Genomic DNA, 17,768 nt, shown 5'->3' with positions numbered 1-17,768 from the left:
TTAGTTTTTGGCCTCATTTTCAATTTTTTATTTTTATATTTAAATTATTTCTCTATTATTTTTCAAATTTGAATTAAAACATGCATTAATTATATTTTATGATTAAAAAAAAATTAAAAAATTATACACAAATACCATAATATTATGAACGTTCCCTATACTATATGTATGTCTATATTTTTTAATTAAATGCATAAATAAATTATATTTTTTCTTAAATAAACCAATTTTTGGTTGTACAAAATTTGGTTGCATAGCTTTATTGTTATTATATATGTAATAAGTGGAAACATGAATTAATGGTGGAGAATATCGAGTAGTTTATATTATATAAATATAATATATTCTATTTTTTTAATTTGTGGGCAAGAAAAATGGTGGAGTTCATCTTAAAGTTGAGGATTACCAAATAGGTTGGACATGCACTGATTATGTTTGTGGTTCAAGTGTAAGATGGCTCAATTGCGTAAAAGAAAATAATAGAAAAAATATTTGACTACTACGATGACACGAAGCATAAATACTTTGTTGGAGATCAAACTTCAAACCATAATTCAAGAGTTAATAATGTAATTTTAAAAATAAATTATAAAAATAACAATGTTGATAATATGTGAATCACACTATAAGAAATTTTCATATATAAAAGAAATAATAAAACAAGATTAAATATTAATATGTCAAAAAAATATAGGAGTGTGGACTACAAAAAATAGCAACAAACATACATTTATAACTTAACATTAAATCATAGTAAAATATAAAAAATACTAGTACATTTTATCGTTATTATAGTATAGTATATAACGTTTAATGAGCTATATATTAATATTAATTTAAAAATGGTTGGGGGATCATGGACTTAAATTCTAGTAATTTTTTCTTGGAAACCAATGTAGAGATTGTTTGTCTGATTTAGTCCAAGTCCAAGGCTTATAGGTCGGCCACCCCCAACAAAAAGAAATCGTGAGAGAACAATCGTAGCAACTCTTTTTCATATATAGTAGTGTTTATTTTTTTCACGAGTAATAATATTTAATATTCATATGGCTAAATATTCATATACTATTCTTTAATAATTAATCTGATAATATAGATATTATTAAACCCATGTCATAGTGCTAAATATTCCAGATAAACGATAAATAATTTGAGATATATATCAAATAAAATTGTCATACGAATATGTCTGGACAAATACTATTGGTGATGCACTATACTAGGCGGCTAATGTAATTAATTATAGTATAACAGGCGAATAGTCTGAATATGACTCAAAGAATCTATACATTCACATACTCTTTAATTACATATAATTTCTATCCATTATTACACTCTGTTGATTCATTCTTGTTTCCGTATAGAGACGATTAATTAGTTTGGCAGAAGAGAATTTTCAGCCGCCATTAATAACCTAAAATTACAATTTTAGCCTATGTTTGTAGTTCGTAGACTCGGAGCATAATATCAATTTTGTCATATTGCTTGATTCGAAAATATTGTATACACGCACCCGATCACAATTGTCGAAAATGTTCTACCCTATCATTTTCGGACATGGGACGTTTTCGGCTAAAACACGCACACGATACGGCATAGTTAGACATAAGTGACATTTTAGACGATTACGATAGTGCGGGGGCGGATCCAGGAATTCAATTCAGAAATGGCAAAAATATAAACTATAAAGAATTTTTGAAATTTGAGGGGGCCATATATGAAGAAAATTGAGAAATTTAAAAAATTAAAAAATAAAATAGTTTAACAAAAATATATTGAGGAGGGGCAAATGCCCCCTATTCTTTCTATATAGGTCCGCCCCTGCGATAGTGTGAGATATTTTTAAATTAGACATTAAAACAATGGGATATATAAAGTTAATATTCTCCCTCTCCATCATTTAATATCATATTTTTTCACTTTCGTTCATCCATCAATATATATCGCATTTCATGTTTACTATATTTAGTAAATGGCCCTACATTTCACTAACTCATTCCTCTCATATTTTATTAACTCAATATATTATAAAAGTATGTACCAAATTCCATTAACTTTTTCATTTCATTTTACTTAATAAAGTCAAACAATTTTATAAAATTTATGCCGATCAAATATAAGACATTTAAACATTTAATCATGGACGGAGAAGTAATTTATTTCCATCCGAACCACTATAAAAAGGAAGTGGAGCTAAACAAATTTCATCAACAAAATTTGGTTAAGTCTTCCCAATGGCCAAAGCATATCATGTCATGTCTTCAATGCTCTCATCAGTGCTGCTGATCATGGTGGCCCTCGATTTCACAGGTTAGCTTAAGTCCACACACTAAAATTAGTTTCTAGCTTATAATAATTCTTTATAGTAAAATCTTGGTCCCTTTTGCAGATTTTTATATCGTCACACACATTTCTAAATGTGGAAATGGCGAACATAGTCACTAATAAGTTAGTTAGTTAATAGTATTATCACTTATACTGAACTTTAATTTTGTAAAAAGTCGTGTTTGTGAAAGTTTCACGCGAGCACAATTAAACTGTTTCGAACGATATTGATTAATGAATAAAATAATATATGATGAGATATAAAGTGACTAATTTTGAACTATCCCACAAGATATTGATCAATGAAAACGGATGCCATTAACTAAAAGAATTAAAATATCACCATTTTTTATTTATGAAAAAAATGTCCTCTAGGTTATTTACAGACCTAGTAATCTTGGTACGAACTTAGCCAATTCATACCATGTAAACTATATCTGGTAAATTCTGATAAGAATTCAACCAGAATTGGTCGAGAATCAAAGGTTCGTGCGAGCACGAGTTGAACTTATTCCCGTGATAGTTCAAATTTGTGCGAAAATCAAAGATTCACGCGATTGTGCTAGTTGATAGGTTCACATGATACTAGTACAAATTTATGTGAGAATAGTTTCAACAAATGAGATCGTACATAGTTTTCGTAAAAATCTAAGAAAACGAATTTTCTTACGCAGCCGCGCAGACGGGCGTGTGCTACGGGACACTCGGGAACAACCTCCCGTCCGCGGCCGACACGGTGGCCCTTTACAACCAGTACAACATCCGGCGGATGCGAATCTATGACCCGAACCCGGCCACACTCCAAGCCCTCCGCGGCTCCCCCATCGAGGTCATCCTCGGCGTCCCCAACACCGACCTCCAGAGGCTCGCTGCCAGCCAAGCCAACGCCAACACCTGGGTCCAAAACAACGTCCGCAACTACCCCACCGTCCGCTTCCGCTACATCGCCGTCGGCAACGAGGTCAGCCCGATCCGCGACACCGCGCAATACGCCTCCTTCGTGCTCCCCGCCCTCCGCAACGTCAACAACGCCATCTCCGCCGCCGGCCTCGCCAACCAAATCAAAGTCTCCACCGCCGTCGAAACCGGCCTGCTCGGGAACTCCTACCCTCCGGCCGACGGCGTCTTCCGATCCGACGTCACCGGGTTTATCAACCCAATCGTCCGGTTCTTGGCCGACACCCGGGCCCCACTGCTCCTCAACCTTTACACCTACTTCTCTTACATAGGTAATTAATTACTACATTTCTTGATTTATGCGCGGAGGTCATGCTAATCTTCTCTGTATCCAATTAGATAACAAAGGGAGCATCAGCCTCAACTACGCGCTCTTGCAGCCCAACAGCGGGGTGACTGTTCCGGGCGGGATAAGGTACGATAATCTGTTCTACGCGATACTGGACGCCACGTACGCGGCGCTGGAGAAGGCGGGGGGGTCGGCCGTGGAGATAGTGGTCTCGGAGAGTGGGTGGCCATCCGCGGGAGGAGACACGACGTCGGTTGAATACGCGAGAATCTACAACAACAATTTGATCCAGCGTGTGAAGAATGGGACCCCGAAGCGACCGGGAAGGCCGATTCAGACGTATATTTTTGCTATGTACGATGAGAATCAGAAGGGGGGGCCGGAGATTGAGAGGAATTTCGGGATCTTTCGCCCGAATAGGCAAGCCAAGTACCCGATCAGTTTCAATTAGTTGATGAATATGCATGTGTAATAAGGACTATATATAGTCTCGTCTATTTAAATAAGGTTGGTTGCATTTGCAATTATGTTTCGAGAATAAAGTATTGTATGTATACGCCGTTTACCACAAATGCTAATAATAATCATCTGTTTATCATAAATAGATTGATTTTCGCTGACCTTGCTTTTCATAAATTGTTATCCGTATATCTTTGTTGCAAATCTAAATAATGAAAGAGAGCTAAAAAAAATTCCCACTTTTATCATACAAAATAAGAGTACTAACTTCTACTCCCTCCGTTAATTCCTTGTTACTAGCTCCCTCCGTTCCACAAAGATTGTCTCACTTTGCCCGAATACAGGTTTTAAGATATGTAACAAAAAGTGAGTTGAAAAAATGTGAAATGTGGATCCACTTTTATATACTATTAGTTTTATAATAAAATGTGAGTATGAATAAGTTAGTTGAAATGAGGTCTTCTGCTAAAAATGATAAAAAGTGAAATGAGACAAATTTTGTGGAACGGACGAAAATGAAAAAATGGAACAATCTTTGTGGGATGGAGGGTGTAATAGAGAAAATTCTTTATATCTCGTAGATTAAAAATAATGTGTCAGGAGATAGTGAATAATTAAGAAAAGAGAATAAATTAATAGAGAGGATTATTTTTTTCTAAAAAACATAGTAAATGACTTAATTATTTTGGAACTTTTTAAAAGAAAAAAATTACTCGTAGCCTGGAAAAGAAAGAGTATATTACAATATTATGATCTTGTAGATTCATGGACTTAAATAAATGATCAACCAATTTAATTTTAATTAGTCATTGTTACTCGGTGATCAACCAATTTAATTTGAAGTCATTGTTACTCGGTGCCAAACGATTTAAAATAAGAAAATTATACAAAATTTGATTTTCTTTAAATGTTAAAATTAATACAGCTATTTAACGGCCACCCGCGCGGCGAGCGCGTTTGCGACATTGTGCCACAATATTTAATGATTGATGATCCAATAATTTTTTATCATTTAGTCCAAGAATTTAATCCTAGCCCAAACGAGGCCCAATTAACTAGTCCATGAGGCAAACCATTTTTTCGGAAATAAAGACCACAATATTTATATTACTCTAGTTTTTACTCAACACAACGCAATCGGCTAACCAAGTTTAATCATAATAATAATAGCTGTAAAGAAAATTCATGAAATTAACTTAAAATGTTAATATTTACATCACCTACACTGACAATGGATAATAAGAAAAATCATAAGTAAATTTCATCCCTGAAAATAGTTACAAATTCCAGTGAAGACCAAATTAATAAAATTTTTCGACCCTTGAGTCGGCGATGGAGTCGATCGAGCCCAATCCTACCCAGATGACTGACACCCACCTGAATCTTCCACTATAATCAACACATAATCGACAATAATATATGGTATCAATTTGATGAATCAATTATATAGTTTCACTTATAGGAAAAATATTAATAATGTTGTTTTCTATGTATGATGACTTGACGTAGCTTAAAAGTAGTAGTGTATAGTAATACTGATATTTCATTATGAACTTGATACAAGTGTCCGTGAACTATAGCCTTGTAGTCACATCCTAGTTTCCTTTTAGTTGGTCGTGGATTTATGAAAGTTTTGTTTAGGAGTTTTAGGGAAAAAACAAGAATTTCCCTATCCTTAGGCCCCCTAAATATAGCAAATAAGTAGGACATGGTGTTTCAACTAATTTGTTGAATTTTTTGAGTCCTTAGATATCTTCATATTTGTTATTGCCAATGTGTCAACACCTCATTCTATGCTCTTTAGTTATTTTCTTCAAATGAAAATATCCTTGTCTACGCGCAAAAAAACTTAATGATTGCAATACAATTCTTCTAAAACAATTAAACTGTCTAATTTTGTAAAATGGTTATCTTAATTTGGTTTGGTATCCATTATACTCCTTTCTAGCTCTAATATTGTAAATGGAAATATTCTCAATTTCTTCTCAAATATGAGATCCCCATTTGCTAACAATACACATAAACATCATTTCATTTATTCATTATGAATGTTTTAGTCATATAAAATCACATTTTTTTGTATCTACATATACAAATTACTTAAACAAATTAAACACTACAAAACTAATAAAAATTTGGGACCTGATTTTCACTCAATTAGTATTTCACAAATTGCAATTAAACAAATCATCTGTAATATTCTCAACCTAACGTATATAAGATCCAACGTTTCTGCAATGTGATATACACTTTCAATTCACTAACGTCTATAAATCAATTATAGAAGATGGATGCATGTGAAACTATGATGGTATTTGGCTAGTTTTGATAACTTGAAAGCTGAGATAGTATAATAAAGTGCATTGGTGTATATAGTCCAAAACCTCGAAAAGCACACTTAGCTTGAAGGAGAAGAGCAACAAGGCCCCAAATCATTTCATAGTAGCAAACCTTTTCTGATTCCGGGCCCAATCAGACAATCATACAAGACAAATGATTTAAGATATACAAGAGTGCTTTGGAGTGTCGCCCAAAACTCTATTGTGTGAAAAGAGAGAGTGATATAGGGACATGATTCAACATTAATAACTTTGATCATTTGTTTTCCTTCTCTCTAAATTAGGATATCATAAAAATTTTAAGTTGTTTTGATTGAACTAAGCAGATAGAAAGTTATTAGTTCTAATATTATTTTATTCTACCAAATAGGGTTTCTTTAATTTGCTTACTTTGTAATTTGTTTTTTTTAAGTTTTATCTTCTTATGTCTTAGAATTGGTGCCATTATAAAGGTCAGGGATGAAATACAATATTTAATAGTAATATTTTTTATGATCACCGAAACTTTTAACCGAAAACCGTGTACCCATCTCATTTGTGGCATCACACATCCATCCGTATCAACTCTTCTGCTGCGATCATGCTGATTAAGGATATGTTCTACTCCTACTTATTAAGTTGAATGAAAATAATTAAATAAGTAGAATTATATTATGGTCTAGATTATAGGGTGAATCAAATATAAATGAAATGTATACAAAGACGAACTATGTTGAGCTAGATGAGCATTAGGGATAGACCTAGATGGGGTCGCGCGAGTTGACCAACCCCCAGTCGGCCGAAAACTCTATTAACCGGTCTTTGGCCTTATAATAATTTTGCATCTTTCTCTATTTATTGTTGTGCGATTTTTAGGGCTTCATCATAATATGTGATCATAACCGAAAGTGCAATTTCACAATTCACATAGCTAAAAACTCCCTGCCTGACACTAGCGAGTTCCGACATCATGTGTTAAACTTCCTTGATCCGTGTTTGGTCATGGAGATAGCCTTAGTGCTCTAACTTTTACCAAGGGTTCATTATTAGAACAAAATTCACATGGATGTACAGCAACATGACCTGCCAAAATGTACTACTATTTTTTACACGTGGTTGAATTGCATTAACCAAATGGACTCTTCCCTCAAGCCGTCCATTCCCAGGAGGGATTGGGGCCCTCATAATTTTAGTTAATTTTCAATTAATTATAAAAGATTTAATCTAATTTGTAAATTTGATTTGTCTTTTAAATTTTTGGGGTTAAGACATTGTTTTTGAAATTATAACAAACCAAACTGTACAAAGTTTTAAAAATAAAAAAGATTAAAGAAAGAAGAAGGGAATTAATGGAAATACGTTAATTAAGATAGAGCATGGATACAGGCAATGTGTGGGAGTTGAACTAAAAGTAATCAGTCGGATAAATGTTTTATTTTATTCGATGTTAGTAATTAATTGGGTAAATATTTGATTTTATTACATGGGAGTACTAGTTATATACTCATTTGCCATATTTTTCACATAGAAATAAACAGTTCCATTTTTATATGCTGTATTACTTATTCATATTGAACTAATTAAAGGAAGGGGAGATGGTGGCTATCATTGATAATATGATATCACCCGCATGTGAGGAAAATTTTAAGTCTTAGCCTCTTAGGTAAACTTTGTACTCAATCCCTAGCTATAAAAAATGATCCATGTGTCACCTATTTACCCGTAGAAGTACCTGCACTACATATGTCATACTTTTATTAATACATTTGATGTGACACAATATTGCAAGAGCTTATGCTTATTTATTCCAAATTTATATAGGTTAGGTTCCGCCCGCTTATTTACCAACCACCGTACTAAAATTATGAAACAATCTAGTCAATCCAATAACACAAATTTAAACCAGTACTAATTTAAATCTTAGATAAAGATTCATACTAAGTTAATTAGTAGTACTGCATATTTTGTCTAAACACACAAACGTCATGTCATCTTAATTATTACCACCAATTATACTGTCAAGACTCAAGTCAAGACATACATTATTCATAGTCGAAAGATCAATTATGTACACTTTCTTTGTCCCATTTCGTGTGATTCATAGCAGTAGTATTTTTTTTGGAAGGTTCCACTAGAACATCTCGGGCAGCGATTATTATAAAGTTGGGATTGAAGATCTTTTGATGAATCTAAATAATTATAGATTACTAATATTTTATAACACGTGAGAAGAGTATATAGGTGGCGTTTGGTTGCCATGACTAATAATCATGAGACTATCCAATTAGGATTAAGTTGTGGGATTATTTTAATTGGAGGGGGAGGCTATGACTAATTATCATGAGACTATCCATCTAGGATTAAGTTGTAGGGTTCAATCTCATGAACCAAACATGATACATATTTAATCATGGGATTTAATCATGGCAACCGAACACCCCTATAGTATATTATATCCGGACACATTAATTTGTTATAATTGTGATGATAAAAATAGTACTATGAGCCATCTACTTTAGACCATATACATACTTATAAATTAAGTAGTGCTAGTTTAGTCCATTTCCTAAATTCATTTGGCCCTTAATATCTCCCTGAATTCTCTCCCCATCACTCTCTCTCCACCTCTTTTCCCCTCACAATCTCCCAATCCAACACAAATTTCTCACAACTAATCAACCAATGTCCTCAGACAAGAACGCCATGGCCGGCAACATGGTCCACCCCGACCCCAACCTCTCCTCCTCTAGCGGCGGCAACATGGACGACTACCGCAACAGCAGCTTCAACGGGTACGAGCCCAACCGCAACAGCGGCGAGGGCTCCCCGATGATGATGTCCCCGTGGAACCAGCCTGGCCCCTTCGGCCAGGCGCCAAGCAAAAACTCGTCCGAGCAGCTCCAGAACAGCCTCATCGGCTCCCTGGTCCGCGAGGAAGGACACATATACTCCCTCGCGGCCAAGGACGACGTGCTCTACACGGGGTCCGACAGCAAGAACATCCGCGTGTGGAAGGGCATGAAGGACTTTTCGGCCTTCAAGTCCAACAGCGGCCTCGTGAAGGCCATTATCATCGCGGATGACAAGATATTCACGGGGCACCAGGACGGGAAGATCCGGGTTTGGAAGATCAGCCCGAAGAACCCGAATGTGTACAAGCGGTCGGGGACGATGCCGACCTTTTTTGACATATTTAAGGCGTCGATCAAGCCTGCGAACTACGTTGAGGTGTGATATGAATATATTTATTTATTGAGGAAATCTCCTATGAGCACTGCCACATCATGCGTAATAAACCACTAAATATTGCATGATAATTAGTGCGCCTATGTACGTGCACTAACACATTAAAGTGCGTGTCATATTTATTTTATGCATTAAGGAAGTTAAGAATCTACATATTATTCCTTTCATTCATCATAAATTATCTCACTTTAACTTAGCAATATGCAAAGGATGGTATATTTAAATGGGTAGTGAAATGTGTTTTCTACTTGTCTATGTACTTCTCTGTCCCCCATTGTCCCCATTAATTGCCACGGTTTAATTTAACACAAGTTTTAAAAAATAGTGAAAAATAGTTGGAATAAGTTAGTGAAATATGAATCATACTTTTATATATTAATTTACACTCACAAGAATAGTTAAAAAAAGGGTGTCAATTAATGGGGATGAAGGGAGTAATAATTTTGTGATAAAATATAAATGGAACGAAGTTAATGAAATGTGGAACCTATTTAAGAAAATAAATTAGTAACTTTTAATATGGGAGGTAGGAGTACTATATAAGTATAATGTGAATTGGATGGACTGATAATATAGAGTAAATAAGAATGAAATAAAATATTTTATCACAAACGTCCATTTTTGGCAAAATAAAACATACTTGCACTCTGAATGGATGGAATTATTTAGTCATATTTTTGTGATTTATTTACATGGATTATAAATTATACTCCCTCCGTTTCACAATAATTGTCATTATCATTATGGGCACGAGTTTTAAAAAATATAAAAAAAAATTGATTGGAAAAGTTAGTCGAATGTGAGATACACTTTTTATATTAGTTTTATAATAAAATGTGAGTAAAATGAGTTAGTGGAATGTGTGATCTACTTACCATTTATGGTAAAAATGAAGTGTGATAATTATTATAGGACAGACCGAAGTGTGATAATTATTATGGGACGGAGGGAATTTTAATCTACTAAAAATAGGAAGTGATTAATTTTAATAATATCACTCCATTATGTATGATAAAAATATGGTTATTGGTTGTGAACTGACTTTACTCTCTCTTTTATCTCCCAACGTTTTCCTATGAAGGTCCGGCGCAAGAGGAGCGCGGTGTGGATCAAGCACACGGACGCCATCTCGTGCCTGAGCATGGACAAGGAGGCCGGAATCCTCTACTCGGCCTCGTGGGACAAAACCTTCAAAGTGTGGCGGCCGGACCACTCCAAGTGCGTGGAGTCCGTGAAGGCCCACGACGACGCAGTCAACTCCGTGGTGGCCACCACCGGCGCCATGGTGTACACCGGGTCGGCCGACGGCACGGTGAAGGCGTGGCGGCGCGAGCAGAAGGGGAAATCGTACAAACACACCCCAACGAGAACCCTCCTGACGCAGGAGTCGGCGGTGACGGCGCTGGCGGTGAGCGACGCCGACAGGGTGGTGTACTCGGGGTCGTCGGACGGGGTGGTGAACTTCTGGGAGGCGGAGCGGCACGGCGGGGTGTTGAGGGGCCACAAGCTGGCGGTGCTGTGCCTGGCGGCGGCGGGGCGGCTGGTGATGAGCGGGTCGGCGGACAAGGCGATATGCGTGTGGAGGAGGGAGGGCGGCACGTGCGCGCACACGTGCCTGTCGGTGCTCACGGGGCACACGGGCCCGGTCAAGTGCCTGGCGGTGGAGAGGGACAGGGAGAGGGGGGAGAAGTGGGTGGTGTATAGTGGCAGTTTGGATAAGTCGGTCAAGGTGTGGAGTGTGTCGGAGGTGGCGGCGGCCGACCAGTTTCACTGGGAATCTGCTTCCATTCCGTCCGCCAAGTATTGAGGAATCATAAATTCATAGCTTCTTCATTTTATTGTAATGTCATCATACTTTAAGCTTATCACTAATTCAATAATTAGTTACTACTGTATATTGTATTACTAGTTGATTATGATATTTTCCTAACATTTGCCATATTTTGAGCTTCATTTTCCATCCTATTACTAGGGGTGTCAAAATGGATACCGGGTATTGGATACCCGATATCTGAACCCGAAAATATCGGATAATTGAATATCCGAAATCCGATTTTTCGGGTATCGAATCAGGATCGGGTAGTAAGAATTTTGGATGATCGGGTATACCCGAAATACCCGATTTATTTTTTAAAATTAATAAATTATATTTTTATTATAATTAAATGTAATTTAATTTCTTAATTATCTTTTAGTTAATACTTGTTAGCATATAAGTAAGATATTAGTGATTTAGATTTATGAATTGTGATAGGTTATTGTGGATGAATGATTGAACTTTTGAATTATTGAATTGTGATGTTTATTAGGGAGGATGTTATTGTGATAGTTTTTTTTGTGAAATATGGACAAGTTTATTCATATTAGATAAATCAAATATTACATGGGTTTTAAAAAAAATAGTCGAGTGCCACAATTTGGTAAGGAATGTATTCACTCTCAACCTCTGCCATCCACATAAAAACCAAGCTCTAGTCCAACTAGGTGCATGCCCCTTAGGTACTGCCCCTATTTTAACTAAATAATATGAAATAAATTCTAAAATTTTGTAGTTGATTTAAAAAAAAAAAAAGGTCAGTCTCAATCGGGACTGGATATCCGAGTCGGGTATCCAAAATAAAAACCGGGTCGGGTATCGGGTATGGGATTTTGGGAATTTCGGGATCGGGTATCCGCGGGTACCCAATTTGACAGACCCTTAATATTGCTCTATATATATGCATATGATTATGAAACACGGGTTAATATGGAATAATTAATTTAATTGCTTGTAAAATTAGGAAAAATATGTCACTCTTATTGTTTATTTCTCATACTATATACTACCTACTATAATTTTTAAAATCTGAATGACAAATTATAAAGTTGTAAACATTCTTAAATGTTTTATATGTCTAGATTTGTTTAATTAGCTGTTCCCCTCGTTATACTATTAATACTCCCTCCGTCCCATGTTACTTAAGAAGTTTCTTTTTTTTACATGAAATTCAAAAAAATTGTGTTTGGTGAGTTAAATAAATTAGAGGAGAAAATAAAGTAAGAGAAAGGAGAGAGAATAAAATAAAAGAAAAAATAAAGTGGTGAAATCAGATGTTTGTTTTTAGCCAAAAAAAAAAAGAAATGACTCAAGTAATTTGGGACAACCTAAAATAGAATACGACTCAAGTAATTTGGGATGGAGGGAGTACAACTTCTTCTTAATTCTTTGTTACTTAAGCTCAAAAAATATGGTGTGGTCGTTCATGTTGTCGTATTAATACTTATTTGGATCCCTATACATTCAATGTACTCCCTCCGTCCCATTGAAGATGGTCCACTTTCCTTTTTAGTTTGTCTTTGTCCCAATCAAAATGACCCATTACTTAAAATGGAAACACTTTTATCTCTACTTTATTTCCTCTCTCTTACTTTATTCTTTCCTCTTACCACACAAAATATAACTGAATAAAATCTCGTGCCGCCCAGGAAAGGAGTCATCTTCCTTAGGACAGAGGGAGTAAGACACATGTAAAAGGTTTTGTGCGTACTATTAGTTCGGTCTTCTTCGTTCAAGAATACAAGAGCTTATATTCAATCCCTGTTGTTTCATTCCTTCTTGTTATTAACACCCACAACACATAATTTATTTTTGTTGTATCTTAAAAATATCTTCTATTTAAATTGGTCAGTGAAAATATTTGATTTTAACCCATTATTTTAGTATATGTAGTTAATCTGATTTCGTGAGAGAGGTATAATAGATTTTAATGAGCCCAAGTCCAGGACTTACCTCTTAAATAAGCCAGCCCAATAAAATTGTTCGCATGGCTTCTTTTCGAAATGTTTTTAAAGCCCAAAACTTGTACTCCGTATAATTATTATTATTATCAACAAAATTTGGAGGACTATATTACCTTATTTTATACTCCTTCCATCAGCCGTCAAAAGTCTAATTTCTTAGAGTACGAATTTTAAAAAATGTTTAAAAAAGTGAGTGAAAAAACTTAATAAAATATAAGTCTCACTTGTTTATATATAAGTATTAGTGTTAAATGAAATGTGAATAGAATAAGTTAATCGAATGTGAGATCTTATTATTATTTATAGTAAAAAATGAATGGGGACTCTTATTCACAGACGGAGAGAGTATTCAAGTGTGTCAAATTTCACCTAAAAGTCATTCGCATTTATAAATAATTAGTTTTATTTATAACTCAGATGACTTTGGAGGAAATTGTAAAATATATATCCAACAAAAAAAATGCAAAAAGATATAAAAAAGTTTCATAAGAAAATTATAAATATGAAGATAAGCTATACTAATTAAATTCAGATTTTCCTTACCTAAAATTAAAAAATGATAACGATACACCATTAGTTAAAACTCATATATCATAAAATTGACACATCTTCATTTACAATATAAGTTAATACACAAATTTGCATTAGAGTGTATGACTTAATAAAAATAAAGGAAGATGGAGTCGCTTACCAAAAAATATAATTACTACAAATTTTGATAAGAGGATGTTGCAGTTGCACTGTCATTTTTGGAAAATTCCCAAGACTCTCTCAGCCTGCAAGCTTCAATGTGCAAACAAAGCAAAAGTCTAGTATTCTTTGATACACAGAAAAAAATTAGGAGTAATAGATTAAAAAATCCATGTATTTCACGAGACAAAAATAAAGACGGATTTAAAAAGTAGAATTTGTTGGGCCAGACACATTGAAAAAGATTTACATACGTACGTAGTAAGGCACAAGCGGTGCGGCGGCCTACTACAGCTCAAAATACAAAATTTAATACGATGAGTTTGGACTACCTCGACTCCACTTGAATCTGCCACATGTTGAAAGTGTAAGTGAGAAAGTTTGATGAAGCATTATTATCAACTACTGTTATACGTCGATATATGTTAGAAGAGATATCAATTCAGACAAAGATTTTTCAACAAACGAATAAAAATTAAATATGACAAATTTGAGGAGTGTGTTTTCGATATATTTAAATTTTTTTGCTTCAACTTTAGTTGAACCCCTTGGGTGTGGATCAGAGGCAAATACCTATGCATCGGATTTCGTCCTAATTTATTTTAATTTAGTAGTACTACTATTATTAATAATTAATGAAATGGATGGCTTGTTTAAAATCGAAATTAGTGATTAGTCCAAATTAGATACTATGATTTTATGATTAATTAATTAACCTTAATTAGGAGTAATTGGGGATTTTTATTATTATAGCTTAATTATTTTCATCATCATGCATGCGGGTAAGTTATAACTCTGCAGAAATATTTATAACTAAAATAAAGTTTGAGGCTGAAAAGTGGCGGATCCAGGATCCGGAAACGGAGGGGACGGAATATATAGTATTAGTTTGATATAGCTATTCTTTTCGTTGTTCGGGGCGACGCCGGAGGCAAACTGAAGGGGCGGATATGATAATTTTACGTCCCGATAAAGGGAAAATAGTCCCCCCCCCTCCGAGATCCGCCACTGGCTGCTGAAATTGAACATTGCCAGGAGCCTAGGACTATATGCCCCCTCCGAGCAGCCATTTGCGACCACTTTATCTAACAATTTAATTTGCATACTCCATATTTCAAAAATATTAACTATTGAATGAAGTCCAAGAAGTAAATGTTTAATAGAGTATTAATTATATAAAGAATAACCAAAATATTATGTAAATGTTAAAAGATCATGCTAACTTATGGAGTAATTATCTTCTCATTTGAATTTACAAGATAAAAATTCTAACTTGTGAGTATTCTTAATTAAATCTTGACATATCAGAACTGACATTTTCTTATAAACTAGTAAATCGAACATCACTTACTGTGGTTACTTGTAACTATATATTGAAGTTTTTGATATATGAAATACAGCTTGTACATTAATAACAAGGAGAATAATCTCATTGAAGGTACCCTTTACAAGTGGAATGGATAAATTCATTCATTACTAATGGCCAGGAATATAAATTCATAAATATCTTTCATGTCGTCTACTAATTATCACATATGGCTGAAACCTAGAATGTGTATGAAACCACTTCCATTTCAAAATATTTGACTCGGCCCGGTCAGCCATCCAGCTATGCATAACCCCACACCTGCACTTCTTGTCACTCCATTCAATTTCACTATTATTTTTACCACGAAGTTTAATAAAATACTGATATGAAGAAAGATGAAATATAGTCAAAAGGTAAATACTAGTAGTACAATATTACAATAGATAAGAGTAGATAAGAGATAGATAGATAAAAAGATGATAAAGAAATTAGAGATTAAATGTGTTAGATTAAAATATTATGAAGAATAATATAGAGATTAAATGTGTTGATTATTATAGGAGAAAGTGAGTACTAAATTTCATCACAACTATACAAGTATATAAGCATAAGGAATAATGGTATACAAAAAGAGAGACAAAACTTGTCATTTAAATTTCAAACTCATCCCATTCCCCCCTATCAAATAAAGCCCCACTCCCTCTCTCATTTCCTAAAATCTACAATCCACATGAAGAAGAGCACACAACCACCACTCCTCTCTCTTTCTCTCACTCTAATTATGTTCTCTCTATTTGCCACTCCCTCTTCCCAACAAAATGTGACAACCTCAATCTCACAACAATTTAGAGAAGCCCCCCAATTCTACAATGCCCCATCCTGCCCTCCAATCGAGGACGTCGACAGCGGCAGCGTCAACAGCAAGCAGTTTATTTGCTCTAGTGACGCTGTCCACGTGGCCATGACCCTGGACGCGGCCTACATCCGCGGGTCGATGGCCGCGATCCTGTCGATCCTCCAGCACACCTCGTGCCCGCAAAACGTGGTCTTCCACTTGGTCGCGTCTGCCTCGGCCGACGCGCCCCTCCTCGGCTCCACCATCGCGGCCTCCTTCCCGTACCTCGCCTTCGAGATCTACCCCTTCCGCGACGCCGCGGTGGCGGGCCTGATCTCGACCTCCATCCGGTCCGCCCTCGACTGCCCTCTCAACTACGCCCGCAGCTACCTCGCCGACCTCCTCCCGGCCTGCGTCCGCCGCGTCGTCTACCTCGACTCCGACCTCGTCCTCGTCGACGACATCGCCAAGCTCGCCGGAATCCCGCTCGCCGCCGGCAGGGTCCTGGCGGCGCCGGAGTACTGCAACGCCAACTTCACCGCCTACTTCACGCCGACGTTCTGGTCCAGCCCCTCCCTCGCCGGCACCTTCGCCGCCCGGAATGCCTGCTACTTCAACACCGGCGTCATGGTAATCGATCTCCGGCGGTGGCGTGGCGGCGGGTACACGGCGAGGATCGAGGAATGGATGGAGCTGCAGAAGAGGATGAGGATCTACGAGCTGGGATCGCTGCCGCCGTTTCTGCTGGTGTTCGCCGGAGAGATTGAGCCGGTGGATCACCGGTGGAACCAACACGGGCTCGGAGGGGATAACTTCCGCGGGCTGTGCCGGGACCTGCATCCGGGCCCGGTCAGCCTGCTGCATTGGAGCGGGAAGGGCAAGCCGTGGGCCCGGCTCGACGCCAGCAGGCCCTGCCCGCTCGACGCGCTCTGGGCGCCCTACGATCTGCTCAAGCCTCCCTATTCATTCGATTCTTGATTGATGAGGGAATTTTTCGTGTTTGTAAGTAAATTCCTTGGTAAACTCTGTTTTTTTTCGTGTATAGAGAGATGTTACATTCATAAATTTTTCATTGTATTAAATGTTACTACAACACAATATACTGAAAAATAATGTTGTCCTGTTTGGGTATAATAATTTGATTGTATGTGCCATAATTTTAGATTGTTTGAAGATGAATGAAAGTTCTTTTTCCATGATTAAGGTAAATTACATTAGCTTAAGGAGCAAGGAGGATAACTTATAAGAATAGATAATAGTAGTAGTACAAAGCAAAAAATTTAAACATATACTCATTTCTCTTAATATCAATTAGGTTTTGAATAATTGATCTATTTTTATGTGTCTATGGATGGGATCGTACGTAACTTTTATAAAATCTAATATGGTTAGATTAGTTCTCATGTTCGAGTTGAGTGTACCGCCAACTTTCATGTGTCAATGAATGGGATCGTACATCATCTTCGTAAAATCTAATGTGCTATCAAATTGGATTCATGTTCAAATTGAATGTATCCCCAGAAATGATGGGACATAAGTGATCCTGTTCAAATATTATAT

General features: G+C 36.2%; 3 protein-coding genes across 3 annotated transcripts; all 3 read left to right on the top strand.

Moving 5' to 3' along the window:
* The first annotated feature begins 2,215 nt into the window (after positions 1–2,215).
* On the top strand, positions 2,216–4,191 carry LOC125219816 (glucan endo-1,3-beta-glucosidase, acidic-like). The gene is made up of 3 exons (XM_048121890.1): positions 2,216–2,310; positions 3,000–3,554; positions 3,622–4,191. The coding sequence occupies exons 1-3, from the start codon at positions 2,235–2,237 to the stop codon at positions 4,020–4,022; spliced, it is 1,032 nt and encodes a 343-aa protein (XP_047977847.1). The 5' UTR covers positions 2,216–2,234; the 3' UTR covers positions 4,023–4,191.
* Positions 4,192–8,936: 4,745 nt separating this feature from the next.
* Positions 8,937–11,524, top strand: LOC125223529 (protein JINGUBANG-like). Its single transcript, XM_048126714.1, has 2 exons — positions 8,937–9,576; positions 10,676–11,524. Exons 1-2 carry the CDS (start codon positions 9,031–9,033, stop codon positions 11,399–11,401), a joined length of 1,272 nt encoding a protein of 423 aa, XP_047982671.1. The 5' UTR covers positions 8,937–9,030; the 3' UTR covers positions 11,402–11,524.
* A 4,503-nt stretch (positions 11,525–16,027) lies between these two features.
* LOC125185363 (probable galacturonosyltransferase-like 1) lies at positions 16,028–17,404 on the top strand. The gene has a single exon (XM_048081889.1). The coding sequence runs from the start codon at positions 16,104–16,106 to the stop codon at positions 17,184–17,186; it is 1,083 nt and encodes a 360-aa protein (XP_047937846.1). The 5' UTR covers positions 16,028–16,103; the 3' UTR covers positions 17,187–17,404.
* Positions 17,405–17,768: the final 364 nt, after the last annotated feature.

The sequence above is a fragment of the Salvia hispanica genome, chromosome 4 (genome assembly GCF_023119035.1).
Source record: "Salvia hispanica cultivar TCC Black 2014 chromosome 4, UniMelb_Shisp_WGS_1.0, whole genome shotgun sequence".
Lineage (NCBI taxonomy): Eukaryota > Viridiplantae > Streptophyta > Magnoliopsida > Lamiales > Lamiaceae > Salvia > Salvia hispanica.
Note: the sequence above shows the minus strand (reverse complement) of the source record. Positions and strands in the feature narration are given on the sequence as shown.